This window comes from Rhynchophorus ferrugineus, unplaced genomic scaffold, assembly GCF_030347505.1.
Source record: "Rhynchophorus ferrugineus isolate W39M unplaced genomic scaffold, kcgeb_rfMv2 rfM2, whole genome shotgun sequence".
Lineage (NCBI taxonomy): Eukaryota > Metazoa > Arthropoda > Insecta > Coleoptera > Curculionidae > Rhynchophorus > Rhynchophorus ferrugineus.
The window spans coordinates 48,571,299-48,593,632 of NW_027472581.1; the positions used below are offsets into that span (position 1 = coordinate 48,571,299).

Here is a 22,334-nt window from a genome sequence, read left to right on the forward strand (position 1 = left end):
GTTTCTATATATTTTCATTCACTCTGGCTTCACTGACTTTTTCTATTTTCTAATTGCATCTTTCCCATCGCCTAAAATAGTTTTACCGACTTACGTTGTATATAATTCGAAGCATACGGGAAGTGAGTAGTATGCAAGCATATATGTTATGACTAGTATTAGTTCAATACCATAGGATGGCAAATTTGTATTCATTTTATTATTATATTATAAATTAGGTACTATAATTTATTTGATCTCTTAAAAAATTATTAGAAGATTTAACTCTCATTGGAAGAATGATTTTGTTACTATTTGGATCTTTAATCATAAATATATGTTTACTAAAAATCAATATTTCTTCCGATTTTTTAGTCGGAATTGTTACATTAGTTAGCATTTGAATTAAGTAAAATACTACTGATAATAGTTAGGTGTTATATTAGAATTTGAATGAAATGATATGCGAGGAAAATAGAGTTAAAACAGCAATTTTATAATATTGAAACTTGAATACTTTTTCAAAATTAGACTTACGATTATCGAAATAACCAATGGATTTTAATAGAACAAGTGAGTAGAAACTTATAGGAATATTATCAATAAAATTAATATTCTATTTTATTAGTTAGTTATGTTATGAGTTATGAAGGAGTTACAAAATGGATGGACAAAAGTGGAGTTATAGACGATATTCACAAGTATTTGGAACTTAAATCGGCGCTTGACGTAAGCCAATTAAACTGAACGGATAACTGGTGTACAATAATAATTTTCAAACGCTTGTGTTCGAGTACTGAGTAACGATTTATGTTAATTATTGTCAATCGTTTCGCAATTATTCAAAGAATTCAAAACAATTAAGGAATGAAAGTAACCTCAGGTTATTTTAATGTGCTCAAAGTCCTCTAGCTATAAATTATTGGAATTAGGAAATATCCATGCTCTGAAAACGACATCCATCTATGGATTACAGGTGCAAACATCAGCACCAGTCTGAGTTTAAGATCACCAAATGCGGACTGAAGTTGCTGTGAATAAACATTGGATTTGGAAAAAACCTTGCAGTTCAGAGTGCACGGTCACAAAAGGCGGATTGTAGTAACTCAGTTCTTTCGCCATAGACTTTTGAAATTAGGTGTCACCAAAACTTGAGAAACGATTCCATCCATGGAAGGTGTTTCATGGACATTTTGAGGAAACCTTGCAACTCAGAAGAAGACAAACAAAAAATGGCGGAAATATATAGGCGATAACGCAATTCATTTAACTGAAACTGTAAGCTCTTTAACAATGACCCTCTTTTGGTCGTTTTTTCAGGAGGGACTTCATTGACTAGTCTAGAAAATGTTTAGGTGACGTGAGGTAATGAGTGATGTATATACATCATAAGGGTTTTAATTATATTATAGTAGGATTAAACTCCACTGCATTGAACACTCCTTTCCGTAAAATGAAATAGTTCTGAGGTAAAATAAAAGTTTTTATTTTTAAATCCTACACATTTCACAATGTATATGCTTTGAGTAAAAACTACTTAGACGCCTCTTACAACTTGAAGAATAAATAATTTAAACTCTTTATCCACGATGAATAAATAAACGAGAAATAATTTAACATTAGAAAAAAAATGAACGAAAACCATATCAAATTCAAAACCGATTATTGAACACTTAGATGTTCAATATCATTAAAGCATTAACATTGCAAGCAGGATAAGCGATATTAAATTGTTTATTTGGCGAATGGCCTAGATCTGAAGCCGCAACAGAAGGATTACCGCGGCCTAAATTCCGTAATCGGTACCGAGCCGCATCGCTTACTTTTAATGTTATTTGTTATTTTTCGTTTCGGAATTCATCGACCAAATCATATTTCATGGGCGCCTAGGCCGACTGAAAGCTCTGGGAGATCAAAAACGAAATCCATTAATTCGTCAGCATTCCGGTTATTCATATCAATTTGTACGTCGTCATTATTCGTGGCGAATCCTTTCGGATTTCTAAAATTAGAAAAATTCCATCGAAACGGCATCCATTAGGGAATATCCCATTAACGATAAATATCATAGGGAGAACGGTTGTACCGTAATGACGCTCTGCGATAACAAAAGAACCGAAATATTACGGTGACATGATCTGTTGCTGCTTGCAAAACGTCGAAAATAATAGATCTGGCAGCTTCCGACGGCTTTGTTCCGGGTAAATCCTGCACCGTAACGTTTTTGTTCGCTTACGGAGTAATGTTATACCTGCCCCTGTTCTCTAACTATTCGTTCTACTGTGGAGAATTTAAAAATAATTGTCTGGAGAGATAAATAATTCAATTCTTTATTTTTATTCTCTATTGGGTATCGTTCGTTTGTTCACTTTTCAATCGGTAAAATATTATTGCAGCATCTAATTGTTTTTTTTAAATATGGCAGTTTAGTTATTAATTTTATTTAAATAATGATGTCATTATACAGTTTATGGTACGTACAGACCGAGTCAATTAAAAACAACGAATGGGTTTGTTGGGTTATTTGTAGTATTGTTTGGACGGTTTGACGACGGCCAACGAAGGTTTGTTGGCATTATCTTGCAATCCGCAGAGTGTTGATAACATCAAAAGAAATAAATAGAATCGACGAATGCGGTGTGGACGGTAGATATATAAACTACAATCGCCGCCGCCGTTAAAAAATACGAAACATTTGCTCCTAATAACAAATGCAATATGTACGTTTCATCGAAGGCCAACGAATGTTCGGTATCTAAGTCCGAATCTCATTCGTTGTTCTTCATTGGCCCGGTCTGTACGCAGCATTAGATTTGTAATGGACTTAAAAGTAAGTTTTGTTCAAAAATATTAATGTTTTTCGCAAGAAATGAGATATATAAGAGAGTATATCAAAGGATAGGCAGAGTTCTCCATCCATTCTACAATTCATGATCATGAGTTTAACAGCTCCTCTAGCAACTGACATTGCAGAATCTTTATTGCCTGATCACGAGTCAACAATGGACGAATTGCGAACGGCAATAAAATTATTAAAGTGTTGTGAGGCCACTGAAGTTGTTCAATTCACGACATAAATCATCAAGGTTGGTGCAGAAACGTTCATCAAAGGGGACATGGGACTTGGAGACTTGAGTGTCAAGAGATTTTGCTTCTCTAAAATGGTGCCTGTGGAAGAGAGAATAGATTACAGCAAAAACTAAAACTCGCCTCTTTCGAACGCTTATATTCTCAATTACTCTGTATGATTCCGAGACTTAATTATGGTTGCAGTTTCATGTTGGTAAGCATGAAGTCCTGGGTCTTTAGGGTCAACTGAGGATGTGATGCGTAAAGCCGATTCTATATGTTGCTATTCTAGATCATATTAGAAATTAAGTCAGTCGTTTAAGATGCGACACTCAGTACACAATTGAGGAATACATTCAGAGATACACATTAACAATGGTTTGCATATAAAAGTTAAGACATTTCCATAGATTTGTATAACAAAGTCAACTTTTTCGAGGGAAGATGTATGTTCATCTTCATCATGTCTGGCGAGATTTAGTAAAGAACGTGAAGCGGAAATTCCGTGACACCAATAGCAGCGTATTGGTTGAGAAATAAACACTTCTCCCCGGCACAGGTTATGGATTTATTATAATATCCACTTCATTTTATATGTTTTTTTTACAGCAGCTTAGCTCAGTTTGTATATTCATTCATTTTTTTATAACCTACTCTGTTCTTTGTTTTCAATGCCAATCCCACCGTCTGAAGCTTTTGAAACTACTTCCCAAAATTTGTTATATATTATAATATTAACAACATATATTTAATATATATTCAATATATTGGACTACACTTGTCAAAGATAATGCGAAGTTTTTTCAAATGTTGCTCCTATCTCATTAATATATATTTGACTTCCATGATTATGTATTATTATTTTAATATATGTTATATATGTGGGATTATGGCTAAGAAGAAGCTATAGAAGGTATGGACAAGTTTTAAAAATGGATGATTGTAGGAAGTTCTGGAAATCTGAGTATAGGTTAAAGTAAGTTATAGATTGAGGATACGAGGGGGAATCAAATATAAACGATAATTTTACTATTAGCTTAGCACGTAATTCGGATCTAGAGGATTCGTGATTCGACTGTTCTTTGGTTTATAAGGAGAGGGAAACCGGTGTGCATAGCAGCTATGCTCGGTTTTGTCTGCAGTACAGCCATGACTGAGAGTGAGAAACCCTTGTCTGTTGCACAGCTCATAATCATAAAGTTTTTCACCAATGAAGACGTTATACCGTCGGAAATTTTCACTCGTTTGAAGGCACAGCTTAGGGAAGTACACTGTGTCAGAATCAAGTTGTTGAAAATGAAAGAACGGCTTTCTTTGACTTAACAGGAATTTTACTCATTAATTCTCTTCACGATAAATGAAAAGTGAATGCGGCTTACTATTCTGAGTTGTCACAGTCGCCAAAAATCGCGTATCGATGCAAACGACCGGGTATGCTTGTTCGATACGTGATCATCCTTCATGGCAATATCAGGCTACACATCTCAGCTTTGCCAAAGAATAAATTAGAATAAATGCGCTGGGAAACCCTCGAGCAACCTTTTTATCGCCCTGACTTGTCACCTTGTGATTATTTTTTGTGTGCGCCATTGAAACAATCACTTGAATGCAAACGATTGACGAAAACGACCAATGAAAAAATAGAGTACCTACGCAATTGGAAGAAGGAATATTCCAGCTTTCAAATCGTTGGCAAAGGTATGTAGAGCACGGAGCTGACTTCATTGAAAAATGTTAAATATTTAGTTTGTGTATACCATTGAACAGTAAATTTATTTTACAAAATTACCGTTTATATTTGATTCCCCCTCGTAATTTAACATATTTTAATATTGTTATATATTTTGAATTGTTAATTATCAGATCATCTTTAACAATATCTTAAATATTTAGTCCAATTAATAAGAGGTAATCGAATAGTGCTCTCTCTGTTACGATAGGGTATCTTGAAGATAGATTTTTCACTAAAATTTCCTTTATATTTTAACTCAGTTACGTTAGTTAAAGTTCTACACGTAGTACTACACTTCATAAGTATATTTGAACTATTTCACTCTTTGTATTATTTTTAAAAAGAATAAGTGAATTTGATTTTTATTGGGTTTTTATGGATGGAAATATGTTATGTCTATGATATTAAGACTTTATTATTTTATTTCTATTTGTTAAAACCTTTAATTAAATATAAATTTGTTAAAATTCAGATTAGTTCTCCTTATTTCATCCGTTAGTTCACCTCAGGCTTATTGGGTGATGTTGAAAACTTACGGGAAATATATTTTAACTTCATATCAACATGAGACTATTGTTAAAAGGTTCCATGCTGTTGAAAATAAAACTTTTACACTATTTAAAACATATTTTAATATATGCAACTGGTACCTTAGATCAAAACCAAGGAATAGTAAGAGTTAAACAAATTCATTATATAAGCACAAAGTGACATTATTATTTTTACTTAATAACACTAATTGCAAAATTTATGCATATGAAAAAGGCAATATAAAAGTTCTATTGTACATTTCACATTTTCCAAACTTATATGATGGATTATCATTCCAATGGCGCAATATACTAACTAAAACAACAAACTGAAAAACACCAATTTAGACAATATTTTACGGTACGGTAATTTTCAAATTAAAAAAATTATATTATATATGCATTTCCATAGTTAAATAATAGGTAATTCGTCGAGGCATGAGGAATGCCTAAACAGATGAATTCAGTTTTTTCTAAAATTTCTCAAATAACAAGGATATATCTGATTGTGTTAAGTCCACATAGATCTTCCCGTTGTTATGATTAGCCAAAGACGATGTGTTGAAAAGGAGCTTTCTCCTGCAAACGGGATGATTTTAATGAGGGAATCCGCCATGTAAAGAGTAAACAAGACCGAAACGAGAGAACAGCCCCAGGGGACTTCCAAATTAATTGGTTTCCTTTCTGGGAGCCAATTTCTGATCTTAACTTGAACGGTTTAGTTTAATATCATATGTTGCTCTTCTGATGTTGGGTTTTTAATAGTCCGATAATTTAGAATAAGCCAAAATAATTGAAATAAAATGGGTAAATATATGTTTTTGAAATAATACAGTCCGTATTTACGAAATAATATACATATATTTAAATTACGTAATTAAATGAACTTGCAGTAATAGGAGTCAAAGGAATTCGTCTATACCTTCACGAGAAAAAGCGCGTCTTTTAACTTGAATGCTTTAGCCTATAGGAGATAACGTAATAATATAATAGAACCTTTTTGAGAGCAGCTTTGGTATTTTTTCATCAAAAATATATTCCTCGAATAGTCCTAAAGCATTCAGTACACAAAGTAATTTAATATTTAAATTTGATGTTCGTAATAATATTATAAATATATTTTTTAATATCTGAATTTTGTAATTCAAAAATTTCACTTTATTTACAGTATATTGTTTATTATGAAGTTTTGTATAGCCAAAAATTTCTAAAAGACTATTGTTTCTTTTACCCCAAAAAAGTCTTCGAATTCTGTTTCTGTTAATGAATAATACGTTGTTTTTTTTAAATTTTGGTTTTAACTTTTCATTATTTTTTATTAAGGTGTAAACATAAACTGTTAATTCGATTTTTTTTTCAAAAATTTCCACAAACATCTTCGATCGACACAGAGTGATTACATTAGACTTCTTATTATTTTATCTTAAAACACTGTCTTTCCATTAAAATTGTTTTCTATAGTCATTCGCTTCAAACCCGTGATATTAGTTACTGAAGTTTTCAGTCTCAGCTAATAGTAACTGATAGTGAATTTTACATACATATAGGTATAGAAAAGTTATAGCTTATATTTTTCTTTTAACCATTTTCTTAATAATATCACTGCACGTTTATTGATTCATCTGCAATAAAAGCAACATTGAATACTTTAATCGAGTTCTATGTTTGCATGGATTTCTGGAGATGGTCTCGTTGATACTAAGTTGGGGCACATTTTTTAGTCTATTCGTGATTTCATATTAATATCTATATTAACGGCCTCTAATGGTCCTCGGCATTAAGCACACCGGCTGGCAAGTGACCAATAAATCATAGCCAAAGACATCTAGTCTTATCCAGCCTAGTTACTGGCGTGCCCGGGATCATTTTACTTATCGGGTTTTGTTATTTTACCTTTTGAACAATAGCAATTATAAACAATCACAAACATAAATTTACGACTGTGCCTCAGCAGGATTCGCCAAATAAACCGGCACGGTACAACATTCTTCTCATAATGATTCTAGTCAATTCTTGTCTTTTTTAGCTGATAATACTTCCCAGTCTAGTAAATTATTGCTGAGTGATCTCCTGTCTGATATATATAAAATTATTGTGTAATTACGCGGTGGCTGAGAAATTTCTCGAAAGTTGGGATAATAGATTTGCTGTATTTCTAAAATGATTAACAATCCATTTTATCATTACTCGTACAGAACAACTAAAACTCAATTTTACTGGAGATAATTCAATTCGTTTTGTTGTTATACCTACAATCTACTAAATATTATATTTGCAGTACTAGACATTAAAAACATATTATTACCCATAAGGTTGCAATAAAAACAAATTTATTCCTGGCGAATTGGTTGGCGCAGTGGTAAAGGTTTCTGCTCTTGCTATAGTCGCGGGTTCGAATCCTGCTGAGACATGGCCGTAAATTTTTGTTTTGTTTGTGATTGTCCTCCGACAAGCAAAATGATCCGAGTCATACCAATAATCAGGCTGGGTAAGACCGGCTGTCTCCTGGGATAATCTCGAAGTTGGTGACTCGCCACTCGATAAAATAGTAATATAAACCCCCGTTGGTCAACAGGAGACTAAAATATAACAAAAAAAAATTGTTCTTTTTGAATATAATAGAGATCCCCAAACCAGACCAATAATGAAGAAAATCTTAGAAGATTTCCAAGAAAATCTGCCTTCAAGAAAATCGATCGCAAGAAGAAAGTCATATAATGTTAGAAGACTTATAAAAAGTTTCTGATAACTTAGAAATAGTGAACGATAGTAGAGGAAAAGTCATATAAATATAATAAATATTAAAATGACAAACATTTAGTTGTTTTATATTCTGAAAGCAAATAAAATAATAGTGTAAACATTAAAACTTAACTGTCAGTTATAGCATAACTATACCAATCCAAAGGGTTTTTGTCTCTTTAATTTCTGTTAGGTCCACTATTCTCGAGTAGTTGGAGCACCTTTTTATGATGTTTTTATGTCCTTATATATCCTTATATATCCCGACCAAAGCGTTTTTCATGTTACAAAATAATTTTCCCTATTTTAAATTATTATTATTAACATCTATAAACATTATCAGTTCTAGTAAACATAGAATAATGAAATTATTGGCACAATAATAAAGAAAAATCTGTACTTCAAAACAGTACATACATAATAGTAATAAATTATAGCAATTTATCAGAAAACACCGACAAATAAATTAATATAATATTTAATTATATTATATTTATATCAGATTAATAATGCTATGCTAAATATAACCAACTTTTTGAAAAGTCAAATTTGTGTAAAGTTGAGGAGAAAGTTTCGAAATTAACGAAACCACCAGCAATGTCTGTTACACGGCGAATTGGTAACTCAAATTTTGTTTTAATTCGGATAAAATTAGATTTCAACTCATCAAAGAACTATTTTCATTGATATGAGTTTTAGCTTGTGGAGTCAGTGGGGAGTTGGAACAATATATTGCCTCTGTATACAGTACAATTGCTTTGACAAAACTTTCGGCTTGTAATGAAGTGGGAGGTTGCAGATGGAAGGAAAACCAAACGATGTCGAGGAAACTTTCTTAATAATGAAATATTAAAATATTGCGAAATGGGGGTATTTAATTAAAAGTTTATTAGACTCATTTAACAATAATCATTATACGAAGAAACAAATCCAGATACATATAATAATTAATATTAACATAACACAAAAACATTAAATTAACGCTAATAGCAACAAATATGCGATTTGAACTGAATTTAAATTCGATGATTTCTTTTTATAAAAATATCTTTTAAAGGAAATTAGTCCGTTACATTTCACGTTACATTTCATTACCTATTACCAGTCAGTATATTCAATTAAACTATATAATTCCTAATGTAAATAGATATAGCTTAGGAAAACTAGTACAAGAATACAATTATTCTTTAGTAAACTAATTGGGGGGAATACAAATTATTGGTAATGAAATACAGTACTTCAAATTATTATCAAAACAGCATCACTCGATTCTGCTGAACTGTATGTTGCCACTATATACTTCGTAATTTTATCTCAAAATCAATGCACTTTCTATTGTTAATTTTAAGGTTTATTAATATTTATGAGGACTTATTGCCGCATCTGGAATGCATAGTGCCACAAACAGTAATTTTACCAAGTTCATTTTCTTTATACTTTATAGCTCTTGAATTAACAAAAAAAATTAAAAAATCATTCCATAGTTATCCACACTCCAGCCAAATATGTAATATAAATTCAATATACACAATAATATAACGGTTGCTAAAAACACTAAAGTATTTAGGTGATACTAATTAAAGCAAAAAAAAATTTAACCATAGGACATTGTTTAAAGATTAATAATTGAGAAATCCTGTATATATATATATATATATATATATATATATATATATATATATATATATATATATATAGGATTTCTCAATTATGAATCCTATTCATCTATTCTGATTGGAGAACTAAGTAAACTAAGAGTAATGATTTATTAAAAATGAGTAATGAAAAATATATAATATGCGAGAACGCTGACCATTAAGCTAGGAAATTTTAGATGTTGTAGAATAGAAAATGAAGACTCTTCATAAATATTGGAAATCCTCTATGGTACTTGATCAAAATTGAATTCGTAAACTCTTCACACTCTATGAACTATGCATCGCGTAGATTTTACTGACTACATTTCTAAAGCTACAATTTTTGGATCAAAATAATTTCTTACCATTTCATGAGGTTTATATATATATTACAGAAAGTAGAATATTTTTATATATGGAATATAAAGCCGTGTCTTACTAATTTGGAATATTTTAGAGTAGTTCTACTATCAATCAGTTAGTAATAATACCATTTAGTAGTAACATTGCCGGCTTGGTTGACGCAGTTGTAAAGGCGACAGGGCGGGCCTCGTGCTGTTATGATAGTCGCTGTTTGGAATCTAGCTGGGTAGTGGTCGTAAATTTATGTTTGTGATTGTTTAATATTTGCGATTTTCCTTGGCAAGAGTATAAAATAATAATATAAAATAACAAGCAAAATGATCCCAATCAAGTCAATAACCCGACTGGGTAAGACCGGATGTCTTCTTTATTTTTCTGTTTGTATAATATAATATGTTTATGGTATACCCGATATATGGTTTTTTTTCTAATGAAATTGAAAAAATAATCAGCTCATAGCTCTGGAGCAATCTCTTTAATAAGACTTTTAAGCAATACTGATATATATTGTTTCGAAATAAAACAAGAAATTCTTTCACTGGTGTCATCTAAAACATGGAATTTAGGCTAGCAACATTGAAGATATACAAAATAGATTACAGAAAATTTCCGAAAAAGGATATCAAGAGAGAAATCAAATGTTTTCGCTGTGCCAAGCCGCATGAATCATTTTTCATCTGTGATTATATATTTCAGCATAAAGCTTTTGTTATGTATACGATAGAGAACGATAAAAGCAATATATTATTAAAATATGGACTTGTATTAGTTTAAGGTTTGTGCATGTATTAAAAGATATGTTCCTTATTTTACTATCAGAGAAGTTAAGTTAAAATATTATTTATCCACTGTAATATTAGCGAACCTATAAAAATTATTAATAAAATGTTAGCTTTTAAAATATTTTTCAAATATATATTGAAATTGAAATCCGTCCAAAAGTCGAACCAAATTTGCAAACTTGTGTAATAGAAGCGTGACGAATGTATTAGAACGAACTTTAGTAGAATGGATCCGAAGGTATGGACGAAGTCATATGTTCAATGGGGTAAGGTTCTGTTGTGTAAATGGTGCTACCAACTCGACGAGGTTAACTACGGGTTGCTAAAACCGAAGAGAAAGATTATATGAGGTGGGCATTACCAGAAAAATGGCCATTAGAGCAAGGAAGAGCTTGACAAGGTAATGTTGTATGTGGTTAGTAATATATGTTACCACTGAGCGACCACTAGTATGAAGTTAATAATTATTAAAGTTATCAAATAAAAATTAATTATATAATCGTATTGAATCTAATGTTTTCGTTAATTTAATATGACCATGAAACAAAAACAAAAAATCTATACTAGCCCTCGTAAATTTAACTGAAGTAGTTGATCCAATTAAGATGTAATGCTTGTTTCGCTCGCGTCCGTTTTATGGTACTTTAATCAGAAAAAAAGCGAGCTACGTAGAGTTTCTCAAAAGAACGGCCCCTCTTCAAGCTTAACTTTATAATTCGTGTAAAGGGCCATTTTTAATTTCGCCAATCCACTCAGTCGTAAAGGTAGGCGCATTTAAAAATCGCGAAAACGGCCCTCCCTAAAAATTTAGACGTGTTTTCTCCCTAGGACCCGGTTATATATGACTATTTCCCTTAATGTTAAACATAATGTTTCCAGAAACGCTACGACTTAGATCGTATAAATTTCGACTGAAAAATGTACTCTCTCGAGGTTTTTAATGGGGTTCTCGCTACGTTATACATGAAAATTATTCCGACGTTGAAATTTCCGTTTAATAAACGCAATAATAATATTATACTAAATTTGTAAATATCGTTTAGATAGATTCCATTGTTACCATTCAGCAGTTTGGGTAAAATACCAAGTTGTTCAAAAGTTTGGTCATACGGTTTAAAAAATCATTATGTATATATTAATGCTTACGCTAAAATTTGTCCCACTTTTCTAAAAATATTACTAAACAGGAAGAGGTGTGATTTTGATAATTTAGAGCTAAAATGATTATATTAGGCATATACTTAGTTTCAAAGGATTTTTCAAACTTAAAGTTTTGTTGTGAAGAATCGGAATAATGCATTATATTATTTAATTTCGACAATACACTGATATTTTTTGCCTCAATTTGTTTCCATATTTTAGGTAATGTACGGATTCCTTCTCAAAATTATGATCTTTTTAGGCTATACACCAGTTCGCCATTTTTTTGGTATCTTCATAAAAAGTGAAGCATACAAGTCACGACTATTAGGTTTCACGAACTTCCGGTTCTTTCCCAAGTATTTTTTCACTGGTATTACAACATGTAGTCGAGCTTTGTCAAGCCAAAGAATAACATTGTTGCTCGTATTCTGAATGTTTTACGCTCAGTGCTCAGCTCAAAAGCATCAATTATAGTCAATAGCTATTCCCATTGATGGTTTCATCGCGTATGCCTTCAAATCCTCATTTTCAGAAGTTTTGGCTGTCCAGGATGCACCTTGTCTTCGGTGTCAAAATACTCATTTTTAAATTGTCGAAACCAGTATTCACATATTGAAGTATAGTTGGTAAACGTCACACAGCGTTCGATGACTTTTGGTCACCTTTTTCTTTAAATTGAAGTAAAAATGTAAAACTTCCCGTGAATTCGCAAATATACTCGATACACATTCAGATATTATAAACGCACTGAAATTTTTTGTGTTCACACTTGACGAAACGACTTGACGAAATGATACATACTGAGAAGTTCGGTGAGTGAAGCTTCAATATGAAATTGTTTGCAAATTTACCACACGAGATTTAATACACAGTGACACCATTTACAAAAAAAAATTAAACAAACAGTAACCTCATAAGACCGTATTTGTCATACATTTTAACGATAAACTCATCATTTCTATCAGATAAAGAATTTATTTAATGTATTTTTCCCAACTAATTTTATGCATTTCATATTTTAATAAAATTGAGTTATTAATTATTTAAGTTTTGTTGCTATATTGTTAATAGTTAATAATAGATGAAGATGGAGGAAACAGACTGTTATTAAATAGTATTAGAAGTTATTAAAGTATTTTTGTATGTTTTGTTATTAGAGAGATTAGTTTCAAATTGATACTAAGCTTCAATAAAATATAGGTAGTAATACATAATTGTGGTTTTGTACATTAAGTAATAAGACGGATTAGCTATATTAGCTATTTTGATGTTATGGAATACAAATAATATGCTTAGAAGTATCTCATCGAACAAAGGATAAATTGGTGAACTTTCAATAATAATAAATATAAACCTCTTTTTGTTTTGCATTTATAACACAGCAAGAATAGTAAAATTTATAATAATAGGTTTCTAAGATAAATATATTCAGGTGTTTATGATAACGAAACAATTTAACTGCCTATTAATTTCTCTTTTATATAAGTATTGAATAAGTATGTATATTCAATCTGTTATAGCTTTATATATTGAAAAGTCAATTTTGCAGTTAATAAGTCTAAATATAGGAATGATTTTCGAAAGACCTTGAAAATCAGTCTCAGAACAAGTCGAATGTGTCCAACAATGACGAATCTATAGAATCATTAACTAATTTTATTAAAAAGAAAAAACAAATTAAATATAATTGTACATACAAATATAATTAGCGTAAAGAAGCTTTGTTTAGATTTTATGCAAATACAGAATAAAATAGTTTTTAAGTAAATAATATTGCACGTATAGGAAAATAACGAAAATATAACAGAACCGACAAATCATATAGAAAGATGAATTGATGACAGAAGGAACTGATATTGAATTGAAAGACAGTTATTAAATTGACATTACGTGATAAAAAACGCAGACAAAAGGAGACTAAAGTTACCAAAGCCTTGTAAAATTTAGATGGAACATAAAGGAAGAAGATAGCTTAGTGATCCGTAGAAAGCATAATAAATTAACATTTAAACCATCTTATCGTGTATTGAAAGGGCTACTACTTAAATCAAACTATTATATTATAATTTTGGGTCCAAAGTTAACTTTGTAGTCTAGGCACTTATAGTGCAGATTCTGGGCATAAATAATGAGTGTACGTCTTCGAACTAGTTGAAATTGTGTAGAAATTGTACGTAAGCTGGAAAAACAGTTTTATTGGTCGTAAATATTAGAGGAACGGGAAACGGTGCCGAGTATTTTCAATGTACGATGACCGATATTAATTTTTGCCGTTACAAACCCGAAAATAACGATTCTGTTGTTCCTGTGCGACTGTAAATTTATGACCCTTCCTCGCCTTCCGGACACTGCCAACCGAGTATCTACTGAAAAATTGTTACCACCCATTTCTTTTGACTACAATTCCATGGTTTACACTAGGGATAATAAAGCAATAGCTACAACTTTATGAGCTCGAAACACTCTATTTCGAATTGCTTTTATAAAATATTACATGGGCTTTCAAAGATTTAAAAACCGATCAGCAATTACAAAGTGTTAGTTATTTCAATACAACAGAAACTGTAATAGAAGAATACACTCAGTATTCTTTTATTTCTGTAAGTTAGCTAGTACCCTTTTTATTAAATAAAAATAATGTTTTATTAAAAATACATCTGAATTTGATTGAATAGAGCTAAATATAGCGAATAAGCTAGATGTTCAAATAATTCATGCTTTAATTGTCCCATTTCAGTATTAGATTTTGGAGTTGTTTAAGCTATCGGTTCAATTTTGGTATTATTTAAAATGCTATGATTTATTTATAAATTTATAAATTTATTTTATGTTTACTCCTAATTCTCCTAGCTTTGATCGTTACGTATCTCATGTGATTTACATTATATAACATGTGATTATAGAAGCAGATCGCTTCAGTAAATGATTCATTGACCTTTTACAGACTTTTATTGACCTTTTTTTATAAATTGGACCTTAAGTTAATTGTTATTCTACAAATTATTCCACGTGTCTATTAATCTGGTCGAATTTTATTCAAAGTAAGACGGCAACTGCATTGGGGTGTATTAACATTCTGTCAGAGGTCTTTGGCAATGTCAATTTGGATTATGCTCATTACAGGTCGCAGGGTAATGATATTACTTTATTTTTTAAACTTACAAATAAATATTATTCTGTAAAATTATGCTTGATGGAAATTATATTTTCTTTATGTTCATATAAAAGATGATAAAATAGAAGATAATAAGGTTATTAAAATAAGTTAAAACAACCTAGGAAACAAGTTAGTTAAACTACCTAGTTAAGCTAAGTTGAAAGTTGTGTTCATTATTAGTTTCCAATTTATTGTTCATCGCTTTGTGTAAAAAATATACTTTTGAGGTGAGTAAATCATCCTAACTCCCCTGATCCATTTTCTATTGATAAAAATGATCAAAAAAACTGTTGGTCAGATTGTAATTCGAATGAATTATAATTACATACATATCTTGATAATCACTAAATCAAGTTTTATTATTTTAAAACTTAACTTACAAAAAAAAAATTATATTATATTAAATACATATATTATATTTATAATAGATATATTTATTACAAAATAATAATTTTCTATACTAACTACTTCTATATATAGTCTATTCAAAGTTTTTTTTAGTAATGCGTAACGGATATTTGTGATATCGAAACGTTACAATATTGCCGCATCAACTCGACGAGTTTGAGTTCGGTTTGGCTTTGACATACAAAAAAATTCTAATCTAAATAAAATAATTGAACAAAAATGTTATCAAATATAATTTATTTTATCATTATAGTATATCTAAAAACTACAGTTACTTAAGTACATACAATTTTATTGAAAATGTATTTCACCCAAGAAAACCCGTCTACATATAAAGTGGGTGATGAATTTTGACCATCTTGATATTGGCTCTATTGGAGACCAAATATACGAAATGTATAAGAACAGTAAATACACAAACTATTTGATCAATATAAACATAATTTAATAACATTATATTAAAGAAAATTGTCTGTCTGGAAAGTATACATAAAAGAGTTAGGGACATGCAGCTTTTTGAGGGATGTAAGACATTCTTTCATACACTCTTACAGGGCATAGGGTTTAAACGGTGTAAAGATAAGCCTCGGAGAAGTTTAGTGGGACTTCCAGACATTATCTCAAAAATAATACAATTTTAATAGGCATAAAATAAGACCAAGGAAGATAAACTATTAGAATTTGTGTATCTTGATGAAACTTGAATATTTCAAAATGGTTCATTGTGCCACTCTTGGCAAGACAGTAACAAAAAAAAGTTCAAAAACAACAAAAATTGATGGAAAAAGGTAATAGATATAATAAGTCTAGCATTCGATTAGGTTTTGTTTGTCATTATATTTATTACTAATTAATTGCCGATATATTGCTGGTCAAGAAGGATATTCCACCAAAAACTGTTTGGATATGTGGAAGGAAGAATTGTCAACCATAACATCTTCGGTTTGGATGAACTTTATAAGACATACAGAAGAAGTAATTGATAAACGGTGGAATCGTGAACATATTTTAGACAGAATGGAAATTAACAATTTAGTGATTGAATTTGACAGTGAGTCCTAAAGTGAAAGTAACTGAAGGAAACTTTCAGGAAATGTGATAATGCTATGCAATGTTGGAAATTCCTGAAACAGAGTGATGAGAGTGGAAGCAACTAAATATGTGCACATAATTAATTGTATCTAACTGTAGAAAATGGTATTGTGGGGCGATAGAGATTTGTGTGCACAGATATGATTGTAATTGTTCAATATTAAACATGAGCATTAGGTTGGAACGTATGAGCAGAGAATGAATGAATAGTAATTGTTTTGTAGATGTGGTAAATGCATTAGACATAATTCAGTGATTAATTTTATGAAGAATGCTGTACACAGATTGTAGCAGAATAAATAAAATATACAGTGATACCAAGATGACTTGACAAGTAAACACACCATCAAAGGAAACAATAACTAAGCGGAAAAAGGTAAATAAGCTCTCGAATGAAAGTAAAATAAGTTTCTCAGATATACAATTTTTAATTAGGTGGATTAGGCCTCAAGGGGGATACCACTGCATAAAAAAACGCTCCTAGAAACTTTACTTTATGAATAGTGTGGAAAAGAGTTCAATGTAACCTACAAACTATTATACCTATGTTCTTAATTGTAGTTCTTCTATACTGTACTATAATACTTAAATAAATTATATTTGATAACATAATTGAACAAAAATGATTTTATTTAGATTAGAATTTTCCTGTATGTCAAATCCAAACTGAACTAAAACTTAGCGTTAATGCGGCAACATTGCAAAGTTTCGACGTCACAAATGTCCATGACGCATTACTAAAAAAACTTTAAATAGACGGTAACTATTCAAGTACAGTTTATGTTTAAGAAGTACTATTGTATTATTATTACAAATATATCTAAAGTTGTATTTTCTTTAAAAAAAGAAACAATAATAGATGTATTGCCTGGAAAACATATGATTGAATTAATGATAATATAATTTTGATTTATGAGATATATGGATATTTTGAGACCAATTTTATATTATTGTTTTTTTTTCTATTTAGTGTGTCGAAGCGAACCGTGACTTGTTTAAAAGTATTTAAGCTATAAAATTTCCAAGAAATAAGAGTTAACACATATATGAATACTAAGATATTCATAGATAAGATACTCTGCATAAGATATTCATTCATACGCATATATTCAATCTTGTGATAATAAGAAATCTTGAGTCGTCACTATGTATTAATGATTTTTTTGGCAATTCAAGTTACATAAAAGTTACCTAATCCCAAGCATGACACAATTATTCTGTAATAAAATTTATAAAAATAGGCAGTATCAAGTTAATCTGGTAATGTTGTCTATAGTGACAATAGTGCCTATAGTATGAGAAATGAATAATTCAGAACATACACATAATTAAATTATGTATTAAACTCTGTTAACTCGATTAAAAATTACCATACCATATCGAATATAAGGGTTATTGAATTATAATAAGCAGTTGTAATTAAAAAATAGGATATCATTGTATAAAAACAATCTTCAATAAAACTGTATACTTTATTTGTTTCATTTTTATTTATTACTAGCTGACCCGACAGACTTCGTCCTGTCAAAAAGATTTGTAATGTGGCAGTTTTTGTGCCTACGTATTTTAAAAAATTCTCCTGAACAGAACCATCACCCTGGTGATAGGGCGTTGTGAATAAAAAATAATTAAATAAAACATATATAAGGATTTAAAAGTAAGTAATCGCTTTATTGTTAAACATGTGAATCATAATTATTATTATTATTATCATTGCAGTGCTTTGCGGTATACGATGTTTTTATTTGATTACCTGGCGCATAGATAAACAAATCTGATGGTTTTCCAACACGGGAACAGGCAACATACAATTGACCATGTGAGAAACATGGGTTTTCTAGATTAATACCACAAACACTTAATGATTGCCCCTGGGCCTTGTTTATAGTCATAGCAAAAGCAAGCCGCACTGGAAACTGTAGTCGTTTAAACTCAAATGGCACATCAGTCGGAATCATTGGGATGCGCGGTATGAGAACATCTTCTCTTTTATACTTTCCTTTGAGTATAGTTGCTTCTATCACATTGTTTAGTAATTTTTTTATCGCTAACCGTGTACCGTTGCAAAGACGCGGTTGGTTGATATTTCGCAACATTATAACCACCGATCCAACCTTTAATTGAAGATTGTGAGGTGGCAATCCTGGCAAATCCAGCGAGTTTAAAAATTCCGGTGGATAGTTGACTACATCATTTTGAAATTTAATTCATTTACATCTATGTTTTTTGCAGCCAGTATAGCTCGTTCGCTCAACCAATCATGTTTTCTGTAATTTTGAGAAACATCTGGAAACACCTTCTGAATAAGTTCATCTTTTGATCGAGTTAACTGACAAAAACTTTGAGGAAAGTTAATGCAGCCAGTCAACATGTCTATAGGAAATTTGCCATTACCAATGTCAATGAGTTGTTTAGAGAATATGTTTCCAGATTGGTCATTTTGCAACTCGACACGCATATTCTTGCTTAAATGAAGTACTTTGACATGTTTCCACAAATTGGAGGACTTTAGACATGCATTGAGTTCATCAGCTGGCGTTGATCGTGGAATCACTGGCAATGTTTGACGAAAATCTCCTGCTAGTAAAATCATTGCACCACCAAATCGGTTATTATTGCTACGTAGATCTTTTAAGGTTCTGTCTAAAGCCTCCAAAGATTTTTTATGTGCCATCGTGCATTCATCCCAATCAATCAATTTACATTGCTGCAAAACCTTTGCCATTGCAGAGTTCTTCGAAACGTTGCAGGTTGGAGTTTCATTGCTTTGCATATTTAATGGCAATTTTAGTGCTGAATGGGCTGTTCGACCACCTTCAAGCAAAGTTGCTGCGATTCCCGACGAAGCGAGTGCAAGTGCAATTTTATTTTGTGAGCGAATTGTTGCTAATATTAATGAAATCAAAAAAGTTTTTCCTGTACCACCAGGTGCATCTAAGAAGTAAATCCCTCCAGTTTCATCATTTGTTACTTTCATAAGAGTTTCAAATACATACTTCTGTTGTTCATTTAACAGTGGAAGATTTGTTTGAATTAATTCTTTAAGAGCGTTGAGATCATACAGTCTTTCTCGATGCAACTCTTGGTTAAAAGCGTCATGCATTGGACGATTGGGCGCGGTCAGGCCTAATTGAATTAATAGTTTGTTTGACATTATCAAGCACATGTCCTCAATTGAAATCAATGCTTCATTGTAAATTTCTTCACTGATTTGTATATTTGGATTTCCCATTCTATTCCGTATTTGATACAAAATATCATCACACATATAATCTTTGTACTTCATCCACAAATCAATTGGGTTTGATGGGAAGCATGTAGATATGATTATAGAAAACAATGTTCGTATTTGATGAGCGTGTGATGATATTACAGCATCATTGAGAGTTTGATCCCAATAAGCGTCATTTTCAAGCAATTGCAAACGTTGACAGGCTTCTCTGTAGGATCCACACAATTCACCATCAACAGTTCGTAACTGTTGGAATGATGTTGGGCCACGTACATTGACTAATAGCAGTCGTAAATAAAAACATTCATCATTGCTTGGATGTACTGAATAAATCCGGCCAATCGCATCGGTGGAATATACATCTGTATATCCTGGAACTGGTTTTCCTTGTTTCCGTCGTATAAATCTCCTTGAGGATTGATTCCAGGTATAATATTTTGGCATTTCAGAATATAGCAATATTTGTGAGAAATCATCGTTTTGGCATGTCTCAAAAAAACTGGTTAATGTAGTAGATGGTGGCTGAGCAGCTCTTTGTACTGCGTTCTGTGCTGTAAAATACACTCTTTGTCCATTTTCTAAATGCACAGCTAAGTGAACAACAGAAGGGTGTCTCTCATGAATAGGAAAAGAAAATATTCGCCAAACTGCTTCATTACTACTGACATAGCGGCCCATTTGGTATTGGGTAACTTCATCATTAGAATTCTCTGCACCAATTCCAATCACAGCCATATCACTCCCTTTGGTTACATATTTGCAAATGTATTTAGTCGATTTCACTGAATGGCAAGATTGAACGTTGATGTGTGCTTTGAATGTCTTTGATAAAATGGGTGAATATGGAACAATCCAACGATTATCTATTTCAATATCTTGTTGATTTAATTTGACAATTGTTGATTTTCCATTGTCTGCTGTCGATCTGCGACGATACAATGGATAACCGTCATTACCAGTAATTGTTTCCGATATTAATGTCCGTGGATATCGTTTTGAACATTTACCATCCATCATACACGGTGAATTTTGATTAAGAGTTCCACAGGGACCATGTATCATGTTTTTGATAACTACCTCATGCAATCCAGGATCTACTTGTACATTAGGGATTTCAGCTGATATCACTGCATCAACTTCATTTGGCCTTATCTTTTCAACCAACCAAGTCAAAATGTGTGCATGTGGCAATCCTCGTTTCTGCCACTCCACAGAATACATCCAGCAGCGTGTCTCACCAAACACATTATGTTTTACGATGAAATTCATTAAAGATTTCAACTTTTGTCTAAAGACTCTGGCTGTAATATCATGACGATCAATGGGTGATTGCCCAGGGAATAACTCCTGCTTAATTTCTATCCATTGCGGATTGCATGTAAATGTGATGAACAAATCTGCTGTACCATAATGACGAACATACGACATGGCATCTTGAGCATATTCGTGCATATGCCGAGGGCTTCCGATGTATGTTGCTGGAAGAATAGTCATCCGACCGACATTCTGTGCATTTCCATCAGTATTAATCTCATCTCGAAGGTGAATATACTCTTCAGATCGGAGTTTGGTTTGATTCAACCTGATGAATGTTAATCTCTCCATTTCAATTTTAACATACATGTCAACAACATATTTGTGATATAATCGCCGACATTTCAATATGTGATTATCTTCATTTTCCCGAATCATTAGGCGGTATGAATAATAGTTCATTGAACTGACTTTTTTGTTGGTTTCAGAACCTGTAAACAGATTTTGTTTTAATAACATTCAAATACATAATATAGTGACTGAGATATTATCGCCATAGCTAAACTAATATTTTAGTTACCTGTAATGGGATTTATCATTTTTATTGATAAATCGTAGCCATCTTCACCTTGCCAAAATATAATGGGATATTGCAGTGCGTCATATGAGCGGTGTGTTTCCTTTATACGTTGTAATTGATCATTCCGACGATGTAAAACAATATCACGGGATTCCAAATTTTCTCCAACTACAACGATAGCAACTTCATCAATAGTTGGTGCATTAAAACGTCTTGTATGTTGACCTGCAGGTGTTTTATCAGCTCTGATTACAATTTTGTGATTAACGGATGGCATCAGATCCAGGGCAGTTTTAAACAATATAATCAATTGATTGTGTTGATGAAATAAAGTTTGTAATTGTTCTACAATAGACCTCTTTACTAAATTGTTATGTGCACAACGCAGATCAATTTCTTGTGGTGAATTGCCCATAAAATAAATTTGCAGGAATTTGTTGTCGCTATCTGACACTGGTAACAGTAAACCTGCTCTGTGATATATTTGCCCTTGTATCTGTAAATAAAAAAAATATTATGGTGTGGTATAAATTAATGGATTGTCAGTGATCAAACTTAAATAATATTTGATCTTAAAAAGTATATATTTAGTTTTAACTAATATCTATCAAATATAAAATATAATAAAAGTGTC

General features: G+C 31.4%; 2 protein-coding genes across 2 annotated transcripts in view; both read right to left on the reverse strand.

The window, feature by feature from the left end:
• The window catches only part of mmd (disintegrin and metalloproteinase domain-containing protein mind-meld), a 308,125-nt gene that overhangs the window by 257,569 nt on the left and 28,222 nt on the right, over nucleotides 1–22,334 (reverse strand). The window lies entirely within an intron of this gene.
• LOC143192004 (uncharacterized) lies at nucleotides 1,849–21,753 on the reverse strand. The gene is made up of 3 exons (XM_076397465.1): nucleotides 21,701–21,753; nucleotides 19,631–21,611; nucleotides 1,849–1,981 (listed from the first exon to the last, which is right to left on the reverse strand). The coding sequence occupies exons 1-3, from the start codon at nucleotides 21,717–21,719 to the stop codon at nucleotides 1,849–1,851; spliced, it is 2,133 nt and encodes a 710-aa protein (XP_076253580.1). The 5' UTR covers nucleotides 21,720–21,753.